Source organism: Anguilla anguilla, chromosome 4, assembly GCF_013347855.1.
Source record: "Anguilla anguilla isolate fAngAng1 chromosome 4, fAngAng1.pri, whole genome shotgun sequence".
NCBI classification, from domain to species: Eukaryota; Metazoa; Chordata; class Actinopteri; order Anguilliformes; family Anguillidae; genus Anguilla; species Anguilla anguilla.
The window spans coordinates 64765231-64792131 of NC_049204.1; the positions used below are offsets into that span (position 1 = coordinate 64765231).

The window sequence follows — 26901 nt, forward strand, 5'->3', positions numbered from 1 at the left end:
TGGCAGTACTAGACCACACCTACAGTGGCCTCTAAAATGATTAACTCCCAAGCCGCCCCCCCCCCCCCCCACTACCTCTCTCCCCCTCTCCCTCCCACTCCCCCCCCCCCCTCTCTCTCTACGTCCACACCTTTCTGTCACTTGCCTGGGGAAGACAATATATTGGGGAAGGTTATCTGTTTCTGACGTTTGACATTTATGTCGGCTACAGGGATTACCGTGGAAGCGCTTTTCTCACGCTCAGTATCCAAATTAATGAATTAATTAAGGAACCAGGAAGACACCACTCTTATACATGAAACCTACTATGCGTGTATTTTGCAAAACAAATGCTTAACATTGTTTGCACGGAAACTAATTTTATGTTATAAATTATTATACATTATAATCCACTCCACTTTACCTTTAAAACACAAGCCACCCTCGTTTAGCCACATTGGCAAACTGAATAGATCCCGAAGATACGTTGCGGCTATCTATCACGTCATTAAAAATTTTGGAATGCACGATATTTCCGGTGTAGGCGTTGTCGACCCTGTACTCCCTGTCGCTGAGGAACTTAATAGAATGCATCAAAGATCTACCATAAACCCATACGGAAGAGTAATACATTTAAATAAATGTAGGGAAATACATAATCTATTTAAATATATTCTGTAATATATGTATCAAATACATAAATTTAAAACACTTATATAAATATATTTATAAATAGACTATATGCCCAAAAGTATCCGGACACCCCTTGGTCTGGGGCTGTTTTTCATGATTTGGGCTAGTCCCCTTAGTTACAATGAAGGCAAATCTTAATGTCACAGCATGCAATCACATTCTAGACGATTCTGTGCTTCCCCAGGATTTTGGGGAAGGCCCTTTCCTGTTTCAGCATGACAGTGCCCCTGGGCACACAGCAAAGTCAATATAGAGATGGTTTTGTCGAGAACGGTGTGGAAGAACCTCACTATTGCTCTTCTGGCTGAATGGAAGCAAATCCCTGCAGAAATGCTCCAACAACTAAAGCCTTCCCCGAAGAGTGGAGGTTGTTAAAGCAGCAAAGGGCGGACTAACTCCATATTACTGGCCATGTATGATTTATACACACGCACGCACACACACACACACACACATTAAATTAAAATGCATGTACTGTATATATTTACATATATTTAATTTTTCCATATGGGGAGATTATGGATCTTTTTTCTTTTTTTTCTGTTTGGGGCTAAATGTGGGGCTCATACCAAGTGGAAATTCATAAGTAAACTCATATGCCTGTTTTATTATTTTCTTCCTGATAACAAGGTGATATGATGATGGTGACAATGATGATGATGATGATGATGATTGACTTAGGCATAGAATGCCTATGGATTGATGATGATGATTAACTTAGGCATAGAATGCCTATGGATATCTTGATGACTGACTATTTACAAGTTAAATCAAGGTGAGTAAACACCCACGCAAGGTAGCTTGCAGTCCTTTTGCTGTTTGCCAGATAGAATGTTTTCAATGCCATTAAAGGCACAGTTCCACATTTTTAAAAAGTATATACACACGAAACTGAAGCTACGCAGATAATAAGTTTATCATCCATTCACTGCAGAAAGCAAACAGAAGCTGTGGCTTCTGACACCAAAGCGGTGCACGTTCTGCAGTCACTCCCTGTGCGACGGCTTGTTTAGAAGTGGCCACCTAGATGCAAAAACAAGGATGCGTTCGCCTGGCACGTGCCCCGTTGTTGAGGCGAGCTCAGAACCACTTCAGAGGGATGTGAGCACAATGCCAGTAGCAGGTGGATTAAGGCGGCCTCCTGTCACTCTGAGTCACTCAGAGAGACGGGGAACACAGAGAAACCGCAGGCTGGTGAAAGCCATCGAAATGCAAGTGGAACAGATGCTAACAAAAACCCGAAAAAGTTACATCACATTACATTACATTACATTACATTACATTACAGGCATTTAGCAGACGCTCTTATCCAGAGCGACGTACAACAAGTGCATCAGTTCAAAAAAAAGTTGGTTGCAAGCTCAAGAAAATGGCAGAAATTACTTATTATTTTTTTTTCCCCAAAACTGCTGCTGTATTTCTTCGGTTTAATCGTTCCTTGACTTGTTTCAACAAAACTGCTTGGTGGTGCATGAATATTTGTCTCACCAGAAAGTATGGTCTGTTCTCGCAAAAACAACAGACCAGGAGTAAATGCAGTTTTTTTTTTTTGGCTGAGGCTTAAAGAAGAAATGCTCTAGAAATGTACCCCGCCCATCGCTGTCACTCATTCGCTGAGCGAATGCCTTAATTCCACAGTGAACCACAGTAATTATGCTAACCACTAGCAAAAAAAAAAATGGCAGCAAGGTAGTTGCAGCCGTTCGAAGAAGATTGTGCTCGGCTGTTGTTTCCTCTTTGCTGTATTCTTGAAATGGCTTCACCTGTTTTGCAGAGGCTACACCGCCCCCAACTCATGCTGCCAAAAGAAGAAAAAAAAAATGTAAAAAGTTTCACCAGAGAGGTCATTTCAGAGACTTGCACATCTTGGTGAAATTGCACCCACCTGTTTATTTGACTGTGGCCACTGCAGCAGGAGTGCCTGTCATGCTGATGGACAGCTGTGGATTTATTTAGCGACGTGAGGCATGCAAAAGTGAGAAAAATAAAGCCAAGAAGCAAAAATGCATCAATTACCCTGTCTGGCGTTCACCATTGGACATTGGACGTCTATGGTCCTTTGGTAGACTAGGGTCCAGGCTGGTAGTTAACTCAAGACGGTGTGCAGAAGTCTCAAAAGTTACAAAAAAGGGATTCTGACTTTACTAAAAATACGGGTTTTTTATTGTCTTTTTTTGTGTGTAACATAAAAAATGAAAGACTGGCGAATGCTTGAACAGGTGCAAGGGGAAATAGTTCGAGGCAGCCAGCTTCCTCACGCTGTTTTGTTTAGAGAGAATACGTTTCTGTTTCTCAGCAGCGCACGCTGGACTGCAGAGGCCTACTGCAGCACTCGTTCGGTTGCATTCCTCCTCTGCAGCGTTGCCTTCCCCTCGGCCCGAGCGATTCCTCCCGAAATTCGTTCTCGCCGCCTGGGCTCCGCGATGTTATCAGCGCTCGCTCGGGGCGGAAGCGCGGTCCGATGCCGAAATAAGAACCCCGTGCCCCGTGCGTGCGGCCCCCGTCCCGGACGGGGGGGGGGCTGGAGGGGAAGAGCATGCCTCTCGTTTTTGGGTCCCCGGGTCGCCTCTCGGCACGGCCCCAAGGCGGAGGGGGGCCCCGCCCGGGGCGTGTCCGCGCGATCAGCTGACACCCCGCTGCAGAATTTCACCCCTGGGTGAGCGCAGCCATTCCCCAGGGCCACGCCCACTTTTTACTTTTTTTTTTTTTTTCATTTTTGCAGTGATTCTGAAATAAGCAGCGTGGCCCAGCCATCAATAAAACAGGCACATGTTATTCAAATTTATCAAAACACTGAGCCAACTGAGAACAAAACAAGAAGAACATGGTAGCTATTCTTATTGGTGAAGTGCATTAGGCACACACACGCACATACCTGTGCTTTTTTTTTTTTTTGTTTGTTTTGTTTTGTTTTTTTTTTGGTTTTTTTTACGATGTGCCTGCAGGCACATTCTTGAGAGTTTTCTGGATGTTTGTACCTTGAACTTTTTTCTTCTTCTTTTTTTTTTTGCATTGATTTGTAGGGGATTGCTTTTGGCAGCCTGTTCTGAAACTCAGAACAGTAAATTTGCTCAATGAAATCCTACAGCCTTGTCTGTTAGGCTCTGATTTAACTCTCTAAAAACAGCTACATTCATCAAAGTTTCGCTCCTGTGTCAGACCACAGTGAATCATTTTCATCAAGAATGCTGTAGCTCATCAAATTATTATTTTTTTTCCAGAATATCAGGTTAAATAATGATTATTCTTTCTGCCAAAATAATTACAGCCATTACAGTTGGCATGGATCTGAGCTGCCCTCGTGGTGCCGCCAGTATGAATTAGGCTAATCTCACTAACACTGGTTCTGCAAATTGTGACACGTTCCTGAACTATGGCGCGCATTCTCGCCTCCTCCTCAGTTTACACAGACGCTTGAAACCGGCTCAGCGGAGGTGTCTTCCTCACCCAGAATGCTTTGTGCTCCGTTTCATATACGCCTCTACGAGAAGGTAAATATCACACCTCTTCTCTGCCACCGTGCGTGAATGCGCTTGTACTTCGTTGGCCCTTCCCCGGTCTGGTCCCTGTGTGTTCTCTGTCTGTAACTGTGCTCTTCGCCGCGTTTTACACCCTGCGTCAGAAGTTTATATTTGCACGTGTGTATCACATCTCTGCCTTGTGTTGTCAACATTTTTTTTGCCGCATTTAGCCTAAGTGAAGTTGTGTTGTCCACCGTTAACGTTTTTTTGAAATCGCCCGGCACACGGCAGAGTAGAACTTCAGCAGACACGGCAGAGCAACCAACATTATTATAGTTTTTTTTTTTTTGTTGTTTTTTTTTGTTGTTTTTTAACATGCAAGCCATTTCCACAACCAGATTTTTTTTTTTTTTTTCTTTCACTGAAGTGATTCACATTCAATACCTCGCTCAAGGGTTCAGCCGGCAGCACCCAGTGCCGGGAATCGAGCCGTTGCAGGCCTCATTGCCGTGCCGTGTTTGTGTGCCTGACGAAGAACGGCCTCGTCTTTATTTGTCCTTATTTGCATACGAGGGCATAAAAAACAAATCTCTTTCCCTGGTTTCCCTTCCTTGGCTGCGCCGCCTCCCTCGTGTTGCCGCTCGTCCTGTGACTCACGCCCCCAGAGGACAGAGCGGGAAACCGGTCGGGCCGCTTCGTCGCGGGTGCCCACCTCCTCCTCCGCAGATTCAGGCACGACGGGGACCTCGCCTGGGCCGCGCCCGTGGGACAGACCCCCCCCTCCTTAAGGGCGATGGCGGCCCCGTCGAAGGGGCGCGGCCGCCCCAGCTGTGCCTTTTGTTTTCTTTTGGGTGGGGTTGGGGGCCTCACCTGCTCTGCCCGACATCCCCCCCCCCCCGCCCCCCCCAAGCCAACCACTCCCCGGCCACGCCCACACCCACATTCTAATCCTCCAGCTCTAAAGGAGCATCAATCATTTGTTCCAGGTGGTTTTTTTTTCCTGTGGTTTTAAAAAAAAAACCTTTAACAGGGCATCCTCTCCCCCGCGGTGACAGCCGAGCCCGTCAGAGTGAGCGTGTCAGGGCAGGCCAGAGCGGCACGGTTCACACCGCAGCGCCGCCACCGCCGTCTGCAGCCCCGGCACGGCAGCGTGTGATTATCGCTTCTCTGAAGGGGGGGGGGGGGGGGTGACGCCTTTTCACCCCCGTAGCGCTGGGGGGGGGCGGGGCTGGGGGGGGCTGGGGGGGCTGGGGGGGGTGCGGGGGGGGCGCGGAGTTCTCCGGCGAATCTCAGCGTCTTCTTTCCTTTTCCTGACGGTGCTTTCATATCACCTGCTGTTGGCTAAAAGTGATTTAGCCAGACGATAAGCACTCTCCCATAATCCCTCTTTCTTTTACCTTCCTCAGTCACCCAGAAGCATTCAATCCATTTACATACTGCCTTTTAAGGACCCCAAAGGAGTTGGTGGGGGTGTGTATGTGGGTGTTGGGGGGGAGGGGGGGAAGCAACAATGCATGGAGCCCACCTGGGAGAAACAGAGCAGCCATTTCATGCCACAGAATTCACCAGGCATCTCACATGAGCTGAGGAGGGGAGGGGTGAGGGGTGAGGGGACAGAAGGGAAGGGAAGGGGAGGGGAGGGGAGGGGAGGGGGTGCTCATTTAGCCCCTCCCTCTTTGGAATTTGGCCGACGCTGAAAGTAAACTCTGCATAATTTAAAGGGCTGCAGCTGCCACCAGGACAGTTGCACTGGGACAAACTGCATGGCTTTCTTTGGGAGGCCGTCGTAAAAAAAAATAATAATAATTCTACTCGTATTTGGCACGTGCACAGGTAGACTCCAAGAAATGCTGAAGCATTTGAATCCGAGAGATTCATTTTCCCCTTGCTGTACTGTTTGGAATGCTTCTGACGCTCACCTGTAAGAGGTTCACCTGCGGGGGGGGGACACATGAGAACCTGTGTGGTGGATCCGATACGACAGGTGGTGGGCCTGCGTGATGCTGAACCTGATACAGGTGGGCGTAACTCTAGACCGTGCCTCAGGTCACCGATTGGTGGGGTACAAAGTGACTGCAATGTCCACTGCAGGAAATGCTCAATCACACTTACATGCTTAGTGCGATTAATTGAAAAAAAAAATATATATATAAGCTACAGGTGTTAAAGACGTCTGAACAGAATTATTGCAAATGCGTCACCCACTCTCCACTCTCCGTTGATTCCATATAGAACCCTCCACAAATACTGATACCTGCATATTCAATCTTTAAAATGTATCATTAATTAAATTCACAGTGTTTTCTGTTTAGCATATCTGTCATGATTGCCATTTGCAAGTCAATTTATCATACCTAAACTGCACTCAGAAATTCCAGCAAATATTCTCTTCTGAATTCCATGAATTTCCATTCCAGTTTAGAACTGGAAAATGAATTTTTTTGTATTCTAAAACATGTTTTAATGAAAACACATAATAGTAATAATAATAATAATAATAATAATAATAATAATACTAAACAGTATTTGTGCATTGTTCAACCAAACAAATGTGTGTGTGCATTTGCGTATTTGGAAGAGTGGACGGGTTTAACTGCGTGAGGTTGGCAGATTAAAATGTCACGCCTCGATTCAAAAACCTGCAGGAATTTAGCAGAGATAAATGAAGCGCTGACTCACGCAGAGAAGATTATTAAGAGCTGGCAGAGAGTTCGAATCTGTTATGAACAGAATCGTCGTTCCATAAATTTGTCTCCTGTCAGAGCCTGTGCCTTTGTTCTCAATAGGTAAATATAAAACATTATGACGGCGATGGTCACAAGAAAACGCACTAATAGTTTACGACAGACGGCGTGTCATTTTTTTCCACTCATCTTGCCTTTGTGTAACAAAACCGTGACGTGTCTTCTCAGGCATAATTATCACATATTCTAATGCATAACACATTGTCCTGATTACCGTGTGATATAATTTCCAACAGTCTGTTTGACTTCCCATGGCAGGTTTCGCACAACCCATCTCTTGGAGTGTTGAGAGAGGTCGTACAAAATTAGCGTCAGACTGTCACTGACGTGGGTGTGAGAACATGGCATGCATTTTCAGAAGAACAAGTGGAGAGCAAAGACATTTGTTTTACATACAAATATGACATGTAAGGCGAACACGCACAAAAGAAAATGTCTGTGTTCAGAAGTGACAGGATAAACGCATATGGCCCCCACACTGTACATTCTGTGGTATATTCAGCAAAGTTAGCTTGTTGACAGGCAGACAGACAGTACCGGGAGAAGAACTATGATCCAAGCACACCTGACTATTCGTTGTCAAGGAGAGCGACGCTTGTTTCCACAGAGACAGCCCTGCAAATAGAAAATGGACAGTTTAAAATCAGCTTCCGTAGATGAGGTACCGTGGCCCAATCACTGCATTGACTTTTGGTAAAATAAATACAGCTATACGTAGCAGAATTTTGGAACATGTATAGAGGTAGGATTATCACGGTGATCAGTAAATTTTGGTGAGAAAAAAGGCCAAAAAAAGACCATGTGATACTAATTTATACAAGCTTACTGCAATGTTTTGATTTCTTCACCATTTATATAGAGAAGATTTTTCGGGTACGTTGTGTAGAATGCGAGACGTCCAGGTGCGACGTGCTAAGCTGGAACGGCTGCAGGACAGAGCACTGGCGAGTCTTGACACACACACGAAGAGCCCCAGAAATGACCATGCTTTGTGAACTGACGTCTTGCAGCGCCCCCTGGTGGGGGGGGGGAGAGAGAAAGAGAGAGAGAGAGATGGAGGGAGGGAGAGAGAGAGACAGAGAGAGAAAGAGAGAGAGAGAGAGGTGTGTGTGTGTGTGTGTGTGTGGGGGGGGCGGGGGGGCGTTAAGGTGATCGAGAGGATTAATCTGAATGTGACATTCTGCGTTGAGCGGCCCTCGGCCTGACACTGGGCGCTGGTTTTTCTGGCATCCAGTTTTAGGTGCCACTCATGGACCCCAAAACCTTACAGTAAGCAATGCGGAAAATATAATACATTTTTGTGCACTTTGCCACTCTTAAATTCTTTTTAATAATATATATATATATATATATTCCAAAAAAACTAAATCGTTTTATTTTTTTTCATTGTGATTTTGTTGGGAAAAGACCTTTCATCGCGCTATTGCACTACTTATCCAGCAGAGGGCCGCAGAGGATCATTTGGATTTTTTATTTATTTTTTGTCACACAATTCTGTGATTAATATGGGGATAGCCGGTTTGCCTTCGGGACAGAAGCAATGAGATCAAAGGGAATCCCTGGCAATATAATTATACTGTATCGCGAAGAGAGCATCATCGTTTCATCGTGTTCCCCAAGGATATATCCTACTGCTTTGTATGCAAGCAAGCTCACAGTGCTCTCAAATATGTAGTAATTGTACTTTCTGGTGTTTTCTCTCCTCTGAAATATCAAGGCTATCAATTGTGCTCTATCGAATCAATTCTCAAATATTACATTTCCCTCACTGATCGAAAATTCTCTCGGGCATAAAATGTGGATTTCCTGCGTGACAATTGGGCACATTAACGACCGGAATATCAATTTTGAACCACCACTCCGATCTTTTTTCTGAAGATTGTGTTGAATGTTCACTCTACTGGGACGCCGTTGGGCATCGCTGTCACTGAGACAGTGGTCCTGGTCCTGGTCCTGGTCCTGTTAAGTTGCGATTAAAATTCTCTCCGTGCCACAACGTGTTTCGAAAACCTCCAAATCCTTCATAACCATAGATTAATACAATATCTTAAGCTGATCATTTAATACATTTTTGGGGATATCGCACTGTTGAAGGGAAAAAAAGACAACACAAAGACGGTCTTTGTTACTACTGGAGGACCATACCCCATTGTGCTTTGGTGGTGCAATCGTCTCGCGCGGTCCCTCCAATCAGAGCGCACTGGGTGACCAACGAGGGAGGGGCTTTGTGTTAGATGCTGCATGTAGGCGGCTGCTGGGTGTACTGAAGCACCGGACAAAAAGACAAGCTCTCACTGACACCGCTGTGCTCTGAGCAGCAAGCAATTTCTGCATTTTCGGAGATACATCTAAGGCTGCACTACGATAGAATGCAAACTGGATGAGATGGCATGCGTTGGCGCGACGCTGAACTATGACTGCCGCACCTGCAAGAGGTCTAAATTTATACAGGTGTGTTACCTGTAGCTCCCAACGACAGGAGGTCGGTTTTGCGGTGTCACTTTTGGACTCTCGGCGGAACAGTTTACACGTCGGTTTCTCTCACTCAGCGACTTGCTGATGTGTTAAGCAAATGGAAAGCAATGGTGACGAGGACAGCCGCGCGTGCATCTCCGTATCCGCACCTCACCGGGGATTGCAACGGTGTCTTATTTTGAACCCGCTGTCAACCTGAGAAGGAAGGTGTATTCAGCTCAATTCAAGGGGGACCGGGGAGAGCTTTCAAGCCGCTTCCTGGTCTATCAGAAAAGCTTATAATTTTCAAGCATAAAAATAGTTACAGTATATTTCGGCTGGGGTTTCTTCATGAAGAATTGACGCAGAGTGGCTACAGTAACGGAGTATAACGGAGAGGCTCCTGTATACAGCCGAATTAAGCACGATGGCTGTGGTCCGACTGGAAACAGAGGACCACCAGGAGAACGGCTTTGTGTCATCCGAACCGGCTTTTCCGAGGCAGCTATCGCAGATCGACGGCTCGGTGTTGCCATTTCTCGGAGGATTCGGGAGGTACCAGAAGCAGTTCATTTTGCTGACGTGGATCCCGGCTTTATTTATTGGATTTAGCCAGTTCTCTGATTATTTTCTACTAGGTCAGCCAAATAACACATGCGTGCACCCGCCCGTCACCCATGGGAATTGGACAGGAAGTTCCTTGTCGTTAAACGCTACAAATGGAAGCGCACCTGTGCCGTATTTTTACAGCGATGACACTCAGGGTGAAACCAATGATACCCTTTGCACGTGCAAGGAATGGAATTTCGAGCTGCAGACGGGACTGAAAGAAAATGTGGTTACCAAGGTAAGGTCTGTAGCCGGCGGTGTATAGAACCACGCTGTTGTCGCACCAGCCGTTCAGGCACACTTGTAGTGTGTAATTAGCTATACTGTCTGTTCAATTGAATGGTCGTGTCTGCTTCTGCTTCGCATGGTTACAAGAAGACGCGTTTTAGGACGCGGTACCTGCACCATTGACAGCGCAGCACGCTCATAATTATTACAACGCTGTTAGCCGCCCCTTCACGTGGTACGCGGGCGACGGGCAGAAATTCGTTTTTTGTTGTTGTTGTTGAAAATGTACTGTATAGGCATCTCTCTCGCTTGGGCAGCGTGTATTATGTTTGATGATACCAAAAACTCAATATATAGATTAAAAGGTACTCCGTATAATATTCATAGACGGCCACGAGGACACTAGCGAACCTTGTGTAATTAAATATGACAAAAGTGGATCACGGGTAGCAAATTATTTTACTGACTTTATGAATATGTGAGCCACTGGATCAGGTAACGCAGAGGCGCGAGGTACTGTGCAGTAATGTTATGCACGGAAGTGTTACCTGCTTCCCGCGTGCAAGTCAAGTAAAGGGAAACTGGTTTTGCTGAAACAGTCTCGCTGGATGAACGGAGTGCTACAATAGGGCCCATATTTACCAAGTTTTACATACAAGTTGGCTTTGTTTTTGGAGAAACTCAAACATGTTTTTCTTTTTATTTTATTTTTTTCATTGCCGTATTGGTGTCGTGGGAAAGAAAATTATCACTTGGTCCTCTCTTCACTTGGTGTTTGAATGTGGACTTGCACCATTTTGCATGGTCATTTTCATTTCAATCCAAAACCTAGATAAGCCTTTCAGATCTCTCACTCATAGGGAAAGTAATATGAGCTTACCACGATGACCTGCAGTTGAAGTCCTGCTATAAACACAGAAGAGCACAGCTCTGCCATTCAGGCCTCTATGGTTACACTGAGTAAGTGCCTCAATGTTCTGAGGCTGTGCTGGTCTCTATGGTTACACTGAGTAAGCGCCTCAAGCATTCTGAGGCTGTGCTGGTCTCTATGGTTACACTGAGTAAGCACCTCAACGTTCTGAGGCTGTGCTGGTCTCTATGGTTACACTGAGTAAGCGCCTCAATGCTCTGAGGCTGTGCTGGTCTCTATGGTTACACTGAGTAAGCGCCTCAATGCTCTGAGACTGTGCTGGTCTCTATGGTTACACTGAGTAAGCGCCTCAATGCTCTGAGACTGTGCTCGTCTCTATGGTTACACTGAGTAAGCGCCTCAACGTTCTGAGGCTGTGCTGGTCTCTATGGTTACACTGAGTAAGTTCCTCAATGTTCTGAGGCTGTGCTGGTCTCTACGGTTACACTGAGTAAGTTCCTCAATGTTCTGAGGCTGTGCTGGTCTCTATGGTTACACTGAGTAAGCGCCTCAATGTTCTGAGACTGTGCTCGTCTCTATGGTTACACTGAGTAAGTGCCTCAACGTTCTGAGACTGTGCTCGTCTCTATGGTTACACTGAGTAAGCGCCTCAATGCTCTGAGGCTGTGCTGGTCTCTATGGTTACACTGAGTAAGCACCTCAATGCTCTGAGACTGTGCTGGTCTCTATGGTTACACTGAGTAAGTTCCTCAATGCTCTGAGACTGTGCTGGTCTCTATGGTTACACTGAGTAAGCGCCTCAATGCTCTGAGGCTGTGCTGGTCTCTATGGTTACGCTGAGTAAGCGCCTCAACGTTCTGAGGCTGTGCTGGTCTCTATGGTTACACTGAGTAAGTTCCTCAACGTTCTGAGGCCGCTGGTGACAACCCTCTAGCTTGTTAATACACTTCATCCATAGGTCTGCAGTCCAGAGAAAAAAAGCATGTTTTGCATAAAGTTCCAGTTTTCTGATGCAAGGAAATCAGCCCTAGAAACAGTTTTGTGCTTTTCACACACCTGCGTATTTTTAGTTTAACGCTCCATTTTGAATGAGACTGATAGTTCACAGGGATTTCTGCTCTTTTGAATGAATTTGGCCTAACTGAATTGCGGCCTGAACATCAATTGCATCCCAAACCAGAATTATTTGATTACCCTGACACTGGCCACAAATAGAAAGCCACTTCAATTAATTGCAACTATAGTTCTTAGGATTTCCTGACCCGATTGTGGTCTATTAATTTTTTTCAAAGGAACCTCATGGTTCATAACATACTGGATTATGGTGTAACATGATCTGATTTCCCTTTCGCTATCCAGAAAAGGAAACTCATTCATTTAATTTAATAGCTGAAGGAATGATGGCCTTCTCCTGTTGTCAGAGTCAGGTCATCCTTTAATTATAATTGTTATTATACCTCTAGTTGTTATGACATTAAATCTGTGTAATTTATATACGGGGCATGAACTGGTTTCAACTGCCCTCTCGCCCCCTCCTGGCCCTGAGGAGGAAGTGCAGTGTTTCTCATCAGTGGCTGTGCGTATAGACACCACAGTATAGTCCGGCTATGGAACCTTCTCTGTATATAGGCCCCCTTCCTGATGTAGCACAGAACAGCGTGGATGTAGCTTTAGGCGCTTTTTAAATTATTGTTGTTATTATTATTATTTGTTGCATTTATTTAGCGCTTTTCTCACCGGCTGGTGACCGAAAGCGCTTTTTACGGCGATGAGCGGGAAACTCACCCCAACTGCCACCCGTGTGTGTAGCACACACCTGGGGGGTGAGGCCCGGCGGCCATTTTGCGCCAGGACGCTCGCCACCTCAGCCGAGGTGGAGAGGGAGGCGACGACAGTTTTTAAGCCACATAAAAAACTGGAGACGCTGGGGTCTCTCCGTGTTTATTTTTCTCAGAGGACATCCTGATGCCTCAGGGAGAGGGCCGCCGGCGTCTCATCGAGGCGTCTGTTTGCGCAGTCGGGGCGTGTTTGCGCAGTTGGGGCGCGTTTGCGAAGGAGGGCGCCTCGGGTTCGTCTCTGACTCAAGGGCGCAAGCGCAGGAGGCAGCGGCGCGGTCGCAGTTATGAACGCGAAAACTTCCGGGTTCCACGTGCAAAAAAAACAAAACAAAACAAAAACAAAACGTAGTTCCCACGCAACCCGTGTCCGAACATCAGATTATTTTCTGCTTAAGTAAGCGCATGCCCGCTCGCCCAGTGCCATTTACTGAGTGTGTCATGGGATATAGCCTACACTCGTATTGGAGTAAATGGTATTGTTTTCAGCTTAAGTGTTGGTGTTGGCTTTCTGTTGTCTTTCCATCTAAGAGTGGGCTGTGTTTCTTTTGAGTTTTCTCTGTAAATGCCACTTAAAAACAAAAAGAAGGTGGTGGTGGTTCTTCTTCTTCTTCTCCTCCTCCTCCTCCTCCTCCTCCTCCTCCTCCTGAGAGGCAGGTGCTTAGCCGCGTATCAGGCAGGCGGGCCTTGGATAGCTTCCCTGCGTGCGGATGATTGACGGGCCCTGTTTGCACAGAAGCGTCCTTTGGCCTTTACCGTGCGCAGGTTCTTTATGTGCTGTTTGTTTGCTTTTCTTGCACCCGGGGCCCGGATCATGGGAAGAGAGGGGGGGGTGGAAACGGATGCAGGCGGTCGGCTTTGGGTGGGAAGGCGTGACGCACGGGCCCACGCTCGTCAGGTGTGGGAGGGGGGGGGGGGGGGCGTGGCCTTTATTAGGGAGCCCTTCCTCACGCCCCACCGTTGGTTACGCCCTTTACCCCTTCAGCTTCGTCAAAATAAAGCGCTCAACCCTTTCTGACCTTGGTTTGTAATTTCCTTGGGAGTCACTCACTGGATCACTTAGTGTACTCAAAGTCAGTCCTCAAAGTCAGTAATGGTTTTCTCTTCTGCCTGATAGGTCAGTCCAGCAATGTCACCGATTACACTCGCTTGGAGTGTCAGGGTTAAAGCAGACCCTGAATAGAGGGGAAGAAGGAAAACCAGCCAGAGGGTTTCATATTTGAGTATCCCCACGCAAAATCAGCGCTCCTAGGATCTGGCTAAATTTTTAAACCCTGTGCGAAGTATTCGTTCGAATGTCGAATTGAATGCAGTTTCCTACTTAATGTAAAGAGAGGCGTTTAAGGTTTACTCTCATTCAGCCGGCTGGCATTTTAACTGCCTTAGAGCTGCTATCACGGGCTCGAACTCCCTTGTCGATCCTTTGTGGATTCGATCCAGCGTTTTTGGCGTCTGAGAGCTGTTCCGTCCGCCCACTCCGAGCGCTCACGTGTGAAATTCGTATCACAGCACGGTGGCGGGAGCGCAGAAGTACAGCCTGACGAAGGGAGCTTGGGTAGCCGTGTGGCTGGGACTGGAGGCGGCGATGAGCTTCGCAGCCGCACGGAAATGCGTCCTGCCGGGAGTTTAAACCGACTGTCGCCGTGACGCTTTGTCCTTAACGTCTGGCGAGCAATTCTGGCGGATTTATGTCAGCGTTCGTTAAAGGATTTTAAATTCTTCCCTGGCGCTTTTTTTTTTCTTTTCCCGTTTCCGTCCACCATCAGAAGACAAGACGACGCGTTTAACGGGCGAAGTGTCGCGGCGTTTTTCCGCCAAGTTAACTTAACGGTAAAAACTGCGTATGCGACCGCTGCGTGACCGCTGCTCATTGGCCGAGCGGCTGACCGGCCTACTCCTTCGCCACTGCCGATTGGCTCACAGACCAGCTCCCACGGCAAAGCGGTTTAACCGCGGGATGGGAACGTTCTGGAACAGAAAAGGCTTTTGGCGTACAGAAGAGGACAGCGGCGGCGGTCACGAGGAACTTGTTTACCTGCTGAAATATTGATGTGATGGATGAGGAGTGACAGGGCTCGCCCTTGCAGTGTTCTCACCCTCTTGGGGGGAGGACGGGGGCGGGGGCGGGGGGGGGGCGGGGGGGGGGCGGGGGGGGGGGGGGGGGGGGGGGGAAGACGCACAGCTACGGAGATTCTATTAGTGGAGCTTAACTGCCACGCGAGCATTCAGTGACCGGAATGAATAAGAATGGACATAATGAGCAGGAGATTGGGAGGGGGGGGGGAGGAGGGGGGGTTAAGGAGAAACTACTACAGTCGGGTTGGACGTTTTGCTGACTTCCTGATGTGAGACAATCGGCCTTAGCAGACAGCGTTATGTAAACAGACGTCCTGCTCCTGAACAGACGTCCTGCTCCTGAACAGACGTCCTGCTCCTGAACAGACGTCCTGCTCCTGAACAGACGTTCCGCGATCCGAGCGCTGGAATTGCTCATACCTCCGCGCAGCTGCAGTGCAGTTTCGTTATTGTTTCTCCCTCTTGTTGTTGTTGCCGTTTATTAGTCATTGCTTTCTGTGCCTGTATATTCACGCAGGCAAAATCTCATTCCAGTGAACTCCGCCAGTTACGGCAAACTTTCCAAACTTTCCCAAAAAATGCCCCAATGCCCTGAAATCTGAGTCCGGTGATGTTGCCTCAGTGACGCTGCCCCAGTGCTCCCCAGTGCAGGTACTTGGATGCACTGCAGTGCTGTTTTGCAGTGGGTAGTGTTCGAATGTGGAAGCAAGGCCTCTTGTTTCCAGAAAAAAAACTAGAAGGGCCCGGTCGTTGGATTGGATTCAGCAACACTGTCTGGCCCTGGGGTCTGACTTCCTGATGAATGACTATTGGTGGGGAGGGAGAAACATCATGTTCCTCTCCCCGTGTCATGGCAGATTTCTTTACCTGGTGTACCTTGGGGGGGGGGGGGGGGACAAAAAAAAAAAAAAGAACAACTGTGATCAGCAGAGATTTTCTGAAGGCACTACCCTGTTCTGCAGGTACTACCTTTCCAGTCTAAATGCAAATGTCAGGTTAGAAAGTGCTCTTTCCAAAAGCTAGTGTACTGTGGACTGGAACCACACAGTGCAACATGCGGGGCTGTTGGACCAAATTTGGGAAAGACATGGCATCGCAACACTCCGTAGGGTATTGTTAAAGTGAACCTGACCCTTTCGAGAGTAGGCTTTTTTTTTTTTGCAATGTTCTAAGTCAATGTTCTAGAACTCCATTGCTTTCAGCTACCAGGGGTGATGGTTTCTTCAGCCTTGGCATGTTGAGTGAAGAACATTCAAATCACGCACTTGTGATCTTATGCCATAAAGGGTTAAAGACAACATTCAGATTTATTAGAAGACATGATACGACCTGGCAAAATGAGACCTTATGGAAGATGATGAAGAAGCTCTTTTTAAAAAAAGCATTGAAATCTGGCTCAGAAAGTGATAATTATCATTTTTAAAGGACTAAGAAAAGGCTAAAGCCATAAGTGAATCGTGGTGAAATGGCAAACTGATTTCAAAGGAACATTGATAATCTCACAGGTTAAGGACCTAAGAATATTTCTGAATATCAGTTTAGAGTACAAGCTAATTTAAAAAGGAAAGGTTAAAAGCAGGAGTATATTTCAGTCACACAGTCACAGTCATGTTTGAAGTCAATTGAAGTAGTTTGTCAAGTTTAAGGTTTTTTGAAAATTATTTAAACTGTAAGGTGCAAAATATCTGAAACCCAACTTTAAAGGGCATCACATCACAAGAGCAGAGGTGATAGCTATATTTATTTCTAATTAGGAGACAGCTGAGGTATGAAGGAAATGGACCAATTATTGTTTTATAAATAAATATATACCAGTGGATCAATCTACGCAGATGTAATGAAGTCAACCCAGACCATTTATATAGCAGACAATGATGGGTTAATGATTTAGCTCAAAGCGCAAAGCCCTACGGTAAACTGTGTCCAAGGCATTTAAATTAGAGGAGGAAGCATTTTCGTTTCATTCTCTAAAGATTTATTACCCTTTTGCTCAGATGGCAATAGCAGACACACTAGATCCTCATTTAGAGGGAGTCGTACACCTCCATAGCATTGCACTTCATTTGGTAAATCTGCTTTGTCTCGCAAGGCTATCGCTTAATGGGATAGTCTCCCCAGTGACATCTAGACACGCTGCAATGTTAACGCATTCAGCCAATCGACTGAAGCTTGGATAAAGGCACGTCAGAGCTGCCAACATTAGAATATGTTTTAAAATAATATCTGTTTACTCCTGTATTTTTATATTTACGTCTATTCTTACTTTTATGTATCGTATGGAAATTTGTTTTTTGGTCCAGACAATATTAACATATCAACTTCTTTTTGTACTTGATTTTTGTTTTGTTTTGTTTTTGTTTGTGTGTATTGTGTTACGACAATGCCAAGGGACCTTCAGGTGGAAATTATCTGTAGCTAACTCGGGTGCGATGCATCGTATTTCACCTTGTGACATTCATTACACATGGCCCCTGTGAAATAAAAGAATATAAATAGCCTGAGATTAATATGAAAGTAGTCAGGGTGGTATGGGGGGGTGGGGGGGGGGGGCGTATGGGGGGGATTCAGTCTTGGGAAGTCTGGGATTCCCTTGCGTATGCGTTGGCACCGATGTGGGTTCAGGGAAATGGGCAAACTCACGACTGGCGTCCCCCGAGGCTATAGAGCAGAATTTTTTTTTAAATGTGCAAACGCAGTGAATAATAAGCTTCAAAAGGGAAATATTCTGCCCGGTAAAAGCGTGACTCAGAGCTGACTGATGTGCAGTTTCCTGTGTGAATCGGTAAGCAGCACGGATTTCTTAGCCCTGTTGTTGCAGTTTCACTCTTCAGATCGTGCAGCGGGAATCGCTGCTTTCTCTGCTCCTACTGCAGCGCTCGGATGGCATGTTTTTAGCTGCGAACGCAGCTCTATAGCTCTGTCTGTCGGTTGGCCGGTTGGTTGGTCGGTTGGTTGGTCGGTTGGTCAACAAAAGTGTCCCACCCCGTAGCGGCCACAGTTTTCGCCCCAGGAGGCTGAAATTTGGCGTGGACGTTGGCCATGACCGGAAGGTAGAGCTGAGTAACTTTCAGGCCGATTGACCGAGAGGGGGCGTGGCGATGGGCGTGGCCTATCACGAAAAGGCGCATAACTCCTGAATGGATTCATAGATTTGCACAAGATTTTGTGAAAAGGTTGGCCATGAGCCAAAGAAGAGGTCACGTGTTTGTGTGAGGGTGTGTGTGCGTGGATGCATGCACACATGGATGCATGCGCGTGTGTAGTCGCAGCTGTTGCGGATTCGCGCGTGTCCCAGTACTAGCAACAGCAAGCAACGTCGCAGTATTGATCGACACATTTGGCCGAGCACCATTACTAACTGACAGAATTCGGCAGATGAATTTTAATTGATGTCCACCACTTAGGATTTCGACTTCCCGACAGTATTTCCTGGAAAACCATTGGCTGTTTTTTTGTATGTGTGTTTGTGATTATGTGTAGAATATCTGCAAACTTCAGTTTAACATTTAATTGGATGGGTTTTGATTAAAATGAGACGAATAGGCCCAGACAATTAACCGTTACATCATCAGAAAGGCCTCTGATTGTTCTTCCACCAATTGTTATTCCACCATAGTGTTGAAGCACTCTCAGAAATAACGGCACAGGAGGTACATTTTTGTTCTTTAAAGAACACATTTCCCAAATGTACCCTGAAAGTAACATAAAGTTCAGTTTCGGGCATCAATAATTTCCTTTTACAATAATTTCCTTTTATAAGCAAAAAAAAAATGGTGCAAATGAATTATGTTCTGTTGGCTAGGTGTGCAGATTTATGTGCCTATAGGGCACCACCTCAGTGACAAGAGTTTGTACCTTTTATTTAAAGCACTTTTTCGCACCTTTTTCTCTGAGAGTGAAACACAGGTGTGTTTCACTTGATGCTTTGCTTCATCTGAGAGACTGACAGATACCGATGGGATTTTTATTTACCCGTGCAGAGTTCATAGTGTGCAGGAACAGAAACCCACCACACACGCGCGTCAAGCTCTGGCCCGTCTTTTAAGAACCGCAAACTGCAGCCACAGCCTTTTTGTGATTGAGGGCCCCTGGGGGCCTTTTGATCGACGGTTGTCCGGTCACATTAGACCGCGCTGCGTCCACGTCCGCGCGCAGGCCGCCGTTCTTCGAGATGAAAAGGCCTTAATCCCTCCTCGCCGGGTGGAGACGCTCTGGTCTTTGTTACGGCCCCCAACCCCAGGCGTGGCGAATTCACGGCTCGGGTCGGCTCCTCAGAAAAGCCAATTAAAGACGTAGAACTCCGTTACGTAAGCAGTCCTCCAGGAGGAGGAGGAGGAGGAGGAGGAGCAGGGGCAGGAGGAGGAGGAGGAGGAGGAGCAGGAGGAGGGGGAGGAGCAGGAGGAGCAGGAGGAGCAGGAGGAGAAGGAGGAGGAGGAGGAGACGGCGGGTTTTCTTCCTTCCTGTAAATCTTCTTCAGCAGCAGTCAGGCTGCCGTGACGGAAAAAGCGGACGCTCTCTCAGAGACCAAAACAGCGGGTAGAGCTCCATGAACCGCCAATCCCAGCGTCCCCTGGGCTGAACACAGGCAGCCGGCCACGAGGCCCGTTAGGAGCTCCACTCTTTAAAAAGTTGGGGGGGGGGGGAGCCAAAGACCGTTGAGACTCCGTTTGTTGCCGTGGCAATCGTAGCTACCCTCCTCACCGCCAGCTCTCGCATAATTAAGCCGATTCATATTTCATACTTCAAACTGCAACATCCTCTTAGGCTGAGTCAACCACCTGGGTCATTTTGGGGCCTGTTTTCTGCTCTTATTAGTTTCAGAATTCTAATCCTGAAACCATTGTTTATTGCCTTGGAAACTTGGTAGTGAGGAAGCCATGCTGGATTTTTTTATGATGGGGGGGGGGGAGGGGGTCAACGGGTTCTTATGTCGACTGGAAGTAGTAAATATGTGTAAAGTTGATTTAATAGAGAGTGCTTTTCGCTTTTCGGTGCAGTTTCACCCTTTTGATGTAGACCCGTTCCGTATTGCCCGTTTAATCTCCTTAAAAGGCCTGCCCTTCACTTTATTTTTTTACACAAAGCACTTTCCAAATCACTTTGGGGGAGGGGGGCGGGGAGTTAACTTTTTTTATTCAGTTGGCGCGTATCCTAACCTCCCTTTCTGCCGCTGTGCTTTGGCCTCCCCCCCCGGTGATTTTGCTAATGGAACGCAGTCGGTGTATATAAAAGCGGGACTGAGTCCGGAGGAGCTGCACCGCGCGCGTTCGAAACCCTGCCGTCTCTGTCGTCAGAGAGTTCCGGAAGCCCGCAGTGCGTTCCGTCCGAAGCCAGGCGGAGGACGTTTCCGATGCCCTCGTGCGCTGGCGTTACTGCCCGTCCAACTTAAAGCAGGGGTAAAATTTTGAAACTGGACGGTAGGACTGTACACCTCACTCACTCACAGCAGAGGCTGAAGCAGCTGTTGTTTTTTTGTTTTTTTTTTACCCCTTTTTTGCGCTGATGGTCATTCGGTGTCTGGCCTGCAGGACGGCCTTCTGGACCTTTCCACCTCAGTGTGCTGTTCCCAGCTCCTTCCCCGCTCTTCTCAGTTCTTTCTCGCGCGGACATTTTGTCCGTTTGTTCCGACAGCTGTTGCCACGGCGGGGTTCCAGGCTGCTGCAAACACTACAGTCATCTGGACAGACACTTAACCCAACTATTATGCTGAGATTTCATGATGCCTGTTATGCTTTTGGGGTCAAATTGACCCCAACAGTTTAAACCGACACAAAATTATTGTAATGGAAAACTTTGTGTGTGGCCTTGTTAATGTCTCCAAAATGACTAGCTTCTATCCATAAATATTTGAAATTTGTGAGAAACTTAATTTGTGAGAAACACTAACTGAGGTTAGTGAATGTTTGTATTGGAAAGTGCCTCCATAATCCCCCACAAAAAAATCAGAGATAAATAAAGGTTGTGTATTTTCTCACGTTTTATCCAGCTACAGGGCCTGGGGGGGTCATAATGACCACCCACCACACCTTGGTTAGTAGCCTACAGGACCTTTGAAAACATACAGTGGCATCATGTTTACTATATTATACCTATATTATACCAGTCAGACGGTATCAAGATGAAAAAATAAGGTTAACTGGTTCATAAGAGACACTGAATGTGGTCAAATTTGCCACAAATATGAGGGTTAATCAAGAAGGCTCATTTGGTGAGGTTTTAAAACTTTTACTGTTGGTTTTAATTTCTACTGTGCTGCATGATCAGAATCCCTTTTTTGTGTACTGGTGGGCTCGTAAATGCAGCTCTTGATCGACCGTTAGTCATCCCACCCAAGCTGATATTTCATTATCCGCGTGTGGTGACTGGAGTTCCCGTAACAGAGACCAACAATTCGGAAAGCCTATTTTGAAAGGGCGCTTTATTTTCATCTGTTCACAGTCACATACGTGACTCATTCTCTATTCCTGAAGCGCGGAACAGAATCCCCCGTTGGACACCGCTCGTGCACAATTCGCCAGCACTATAATGGGCGGCGGAGAGATAGAGAGAGAGAAAAGCCAACGCGGGCTCTTCCTCGCACGGGAATGTGCCGTGCGAAACACTCGAATCTGTGTTTGTGGCGCGCGCCCGCGAGGAATTCTGCGGCGAGCGAGTGTTCCGCTCCCTGTCCGCGCGGGCTGCGTTTGTCACAAAGTTCGCGGTGTTGCTTGCTCGACAAGAGCCGCCTGTTCCTTGCTGCGGCTGCCCGGCGGGCGGGCGGGCGGGCTGGCAGGCAGACACGCGTGAACTCGGCGGGGCTCTGCTCAGGCACGGCTAGCGTGCATATGCGCTTCAGCACCCTGTACGCAGACGTCACAAGCAATGTTGTTTACGTTCAAATTTAGCAACCATCTCAAAATAGTAAACATGCCAGAGGAAAAAAAAAAAAAAAAACATCTAGCAGCCTACGCTTAAAGGGTGGACTGCACATCCTTGCATCATTCGTGTTTTCCTCATTTATGTACTTAATTACCATAATGCTATGAATTAATTACCGTTATATGGTGCACAGCACGAAACCTTGGTGGCTTACCTGGCCTGCATCTGAAATATTTTAAATTCACTGCTGCTATAGTGTATTGTAATGGTGGGGGGACTGGACTTGTGACCTAAAGGGGGCAGGTCAGTTCCCAGGTAGATCACTGCTGTTGTACCCTTAGCCTAAAGTTCATGTTCAGCTGTATAAATTGATGCTGTGTATGAATGTAAAAGTTGTGTAACTCCCACTCGATACAAGTATAAAAGTGTCTGCTAAATGCCTGTAATGCATTACATATTTACTTTTGATGGAGTTCTTGCTCACGAGTGTGATGGGACTTTTAATCACAGTCTCTCTCTTTCTCTCTCTCTCTCCCCCCCCCCTCCCCCCTCTCTCACTCTGCAGTGGCACTTGGTATGCGATTCCTCGTGGAAAGTTCACATAGCAAAATTCTCCCTCCTGGTGGGGTCCATTTTTGGATACTTGGTGATGGGGGTTCTGGCCGACTGGTAAGTGGTCTCCTCGTACGTGTCTGCTGTGCTGCACACTCTCTGCTGTCCTACATAGTCTCTCTCGGCTGCAGGCAAGTAATGGGCCTGTTCTTGTCATTAAATATTACTGTGTGTTTTATGCACTTTTGTTTATCTTTGTGCGTAAATCCAGACTAAGTGAGTGGGCTGCTGCAGAAATCGAACTGTGTGTGTGTGTGTGCGCGCGCGCGTGCCTGTGTGTGTGTGTGTGCGTGCACGCGTGCCTGTGTGTGTGTGTGTGTGTGTGTGTGTGTGTGTGTGTGCGTGTGTGTGCGTGTGTGTGCGTGTGTGTGCGCAGTGTCTTGTGTCGGCATGATTTTGGAGCCATACAGTGCTGCTCCACTGGTCACCCCTGCCGCCATTTTATGGTCATAAAGCATGCATCAGAACACTGCACTGACTGTCTGTCTGACTGTCCTACATTTTCTCATAATGTGTCCATTGTTTGTGGTGGTAAGTATGTGTGCGTATATGTGCGTGCGCGCGTGTTTGTGAATGTGTGTGTGTGTCTGCGTGTGTGTGCATGTGTGCGTATATGTATACGTGTGTGTGTGTGTGCATGTGTGTTTGTGTGTGTGTGTTGCTTGTGTGTGTGTATGTGCGTCTGTGCATGTGTGTTTGTGTGTGCATGTGTGTGTGTGTGTCGCGTGTGTATGTGTGTATATGTGCGTGTCGCGTGTGTATATGTGTGTGTCGCGTGTGTATATGTGCGTGTCGCGTGTGTGTGTGTGTATGTGCGTGTCGCGTGTGTGTATGTGCGTGTCGCGTGTGTGTATGTGCGTGTCGCGTGTGTGTATGTGCGTGCCGCGTGTGTGTATGTGCGTGCCGCGTGTGTATGTGTGTGTGTATGTGCGTGTCGCGTGTGTATGTGCGTGTCGCGTGTGTGTATGTGCGTGCCGCGTGTGTATGTGTGTGTGTATGTGCGTGTCGCGTGTGTGTGTGTGTGTATATGTGCGTGTCGCGTGTGTATGTGTGTGTGTGTGTGTGTGTGTATATGTGTGTCGCGTGTGTGTATATGTGTGTGTGTATGTGTGTGTATATGTGCGTGTCGCGTGTGTATGTGTGTGTGTATATGTGTGTGTCGCGTGTGTGTATATGTGTGTATATGTGCGTGTCGCGTGTGTATGTGTGTGTGTGTATATGTGTGTGTCGCGTGTGTGTATGTGTGTGTATATGTGCGTGTCGCGTGTGTATGTGTGTGTGTGTGTATGTGTGTGTCGCGTGTGTGTATATGTGTGTGTGTATGTGTGTGTATATGTGCGTGTCGCGTGTGTATGTGTGTGTGTGTGTGTGTGTCGCGTGTGTGTATATGTGTGTGTGTATGTGTGTGTATATGTGCGTGTCGCGTGTGTATGTGTGTATGTGTGTGTGTGTGTGTATATGTGCGTGTCGCGTGTGAGTTTTCGGTAACGGCCTGTCCTCTGTCCCCGTTGCAGGTTTGGACGCCACCCCGTGCTCATCGTCTCGGTGCTGTTCATGCTGGTGTTCGGGCTGTCCGTGGCCTTCTCCGTCAACGCCCCCATGTTCAGCACCCTGCGCTTCTTCGAGGGGTTCTGCCTGTCTGGGATCACGCTTTCCCTGTATGTACTGAGTAAGTAACCCCCCCCTGCCTGTCCCCCTCTGTGTGGCGTGCGGAAACACTGCCCCCCCTGGTGGCCGCTGGCTGTGCGGAGGCCTGACCACACTCCTGGGATATTTTTTTGGCTGGACCGCAACAGCGGGGCCAGCCCTACAAACGCAAATGTCTGTGACTGAGTGAGTGATGAAGTTACACCATTGGTCGGCCGAGTTGTGACGTTACACCATTGGTCGGCCGGATCACGTGTGTTAGGTCCAGCCATATGCTAGGTTTCCTAGTCTTGTTAAAGCTGATCTGATTTACAGACAGTAGAGACTAGACTCTGAACAGGTATTCTGTCGGGGGTGGGGGTGGGGGTGGGGACAGCGGCTCGGTGCTCTGCACGCCATTGGCTGACAGGAGATGGCACCTCTGCCCGCTGAGGGTACATTATCGGCGAAACCCTTGGGTGTGGTCCCGACACGCTATTTAACATTTCCGTGTTTATCTGTTCCGCCTGGCTGTACCTGGTCTGTTTGAACTGTTTATTCACTGTTTACTCAGCAATAATTTCCTTGAAATTCTGCGTCATCACCTGTTGACTTTTTGGGCCGTTTTGTTTGGTGTCGGATTTCGAAATTCTTGCTCGTTTCTCGGCTGTTGTCACACTGTGTGAGGAGACTTAGCAGAAGTGGACCATGTTTTGAGTCTTATTTAAGTTCCTGATCCATAGTGTGTGTGTGTGTATGTGTGTCTGTGCATCTATGTTCATGCATACGTGTGTGGGTGTGTGTGTGTGTGTGTGCCCATGTGCATGTGTGTGTGTGTGTGTGTCCGTGTTTCTGTTCGTGTGTTTGTGTGTGTGCACGTGTGTGTGCATGCGTGCATGTGCATTTGTGTGTGTGTGTATCCGTGTTTGTGTCTGTGTGTCCGTGTGTGTGTGCATGCGTGCATGTGCATTTGTGTGTGTGTGTGCGTCTGTGTGAATGAGAGCCATCTGACAGCATGTGTTGTGGGAGGCTGTCGGGAGTGCAGGCAGATTTCACAGCTATTTGCAGTCGTTTATCTTGGCTGTTTAGACCTTTCATGGCTGGAGCCTGAAATGACCAATTTGTCCTTGTAGACGAAAATAATGAACCATCAAAGTAATCAGGCCTCTCCGGATGAGGCTTTTCATAATCTAAAATAAGGACTTTGGGGGAAATGTTCTGGTACGAAGATCACAAAGAGGGTCTTACAGAGTGAGAGAGGGCAGCTGAGGGATGGGCGTTCGGGCCCCTCTGGTCCGACTCCATTGTTGATGTCAAAATAAATTCGCCTCTAGCCTCTAGGTCGAAAAAAGGTTGTATTCCCAGTGTAATTATGGGTAGGGGAGTGTTGCTGTTTTGTAACGAGCTGCAGTCCTCAGTCCCTGCTCTTCTGAACGGCGATGGTCTTCCGTTGCGATTGTGAGGTCATTGTGCTGTGGTCTCCGTGGCGATGTCAGAACGTTAGGTTTTTTTTGGGTTTTTTTTGGAAGCTGCAGTGTTGTGAATGGGGTTATATTTCTGCCTGAGCAGGTGAAGGACCACCCCCCCCCCCCACCCCCGCAGGATTTACCCGTGTGTACCAAACACCAAGTAAATGTCACGGACGGGATTGAGCACGGCAGGTATTTTTATTATCGTGAAAATTTTGGCGGAGGAAAAATTGTCAGGATGGAACAGCTCGGTTTTAACCAGTTCCTGGCTCCGTACCACCACTGAGGAGTACGGAATGGGCCTTTTTTTACGGATAATGTACAGGTTTCAGGGCTGACATTTTGCATGTGGATTCATGGCAACTGAAATTCTGTCTGCTTGGTGACATTGACCCTTTCAGGGCAGTTGTGTGCACATTTTAAAACCTGCCTGGCATTTTTCGAGACAGTACTTAAAAGCACTCAAAACTACAATAACTGAAACTCTGGGACCTCTCCCTTAAAAGCCAGGCTTTGCTGCTTTACTTTCTCTCTCTCACTCACTCTCTCTTGTCTGCTCCAAATCAGGGGAGAGAAAAGAAAAAAAGGACTCGAGCTTGGCAGGCAGAGAAAGGTTTCAGTACATCATACATACACATGCACATGCACATACACATGCGCACAGACACATAAACACGTACACACACACGTGCACACGCGCACACCCTCTCCTTCTCTCCCTCCCATCTTGCTGGCCTGTCTCCTTTGGAATTTCCTGTTCCTCCGCTTGCTGAGGCTCTTGTTGTCCCCCTGTGATATATAAAACTAATAACTTTATGGCATGTCTCTGACACAATGAGCAGTTGATTTATTTGTTCTTCGCCCTGTCTGTATAGTGCAGTAGCGGATTGGTTGTGCGTGGGTGTGGGTGTGTGTGCATGTGTGCGTGCGTGTGTGTGTGTTTGCGTGTGTGTAGGTGTTTGTGCATGTGTGTGTGTGTGTGCTTGTGTGTGTGTGTACGTGTGTGTCCTTATGCGTGTGTGTGTGAGTATGAGAGAGAGAGACAGAGAAAGAGAATGAGGCGTCTCCTACTGAGCCAAGAAATCTGACCCTCATTCCAAACACCTAAGGGCTTTTCTTAACGAACGAGCGCGTTTCAATCCCAAGATTAATTCCCTCGATTACGGCCGTGACCTCACCGCAGCGCTCGGGTTCGACCCCTCGCCCCAAATGTCACGGGCCGCTTCGCCCGGTAACCGCTTTTCCTGGAAGCGGGTCTCGTACCTGTCCTTGCGGTCGGCGGGGGCGTCCGGTGAAACCGGTCCTTTCGGTAATAAATATTTATCGTCCCGTAGGAAGTCAAGGGCAGCCAATGGGGCGGGGGGGGGGGCGGGGGGAGTGTCTGTG

The 26901-nt window shown here is 47.5% G+C and overlaps 1 protein-coding gene across 2 annotated transcripts in view; it reads left to right on the forward strand.

The window, feature by feature from the left end:
• The first annotated feature begins 9061 nt into the window (after positions 1-9061).
• Positions 9062-26901, forward strand: part of LOC118224740 (solute carrier family 22 member 23) — a 37569-nt gene continuing 19729 nt past the window's right edge. The window contains exons 1-3 of one of the 2 annotated variants that reach the window (XM_035412403.1): positions 9062-10178; positions 22374-22477; positions 23935-24089. In XM_035412403.1, the coding sequence (XP_035268294.1) occupies positions 9759-10178; positions 22374-22477; positions 23935-24089 (679 nt within the window). In that variant the 5' untranslated portion in view covers positions 9062-9758. The remainder of the gene's footprint in view (positions 10179-22373; positions 22478-23934; positions 24090-26901) is intronic. The other variant, XM_035412402.1, reaches the window with a different exon arrangement.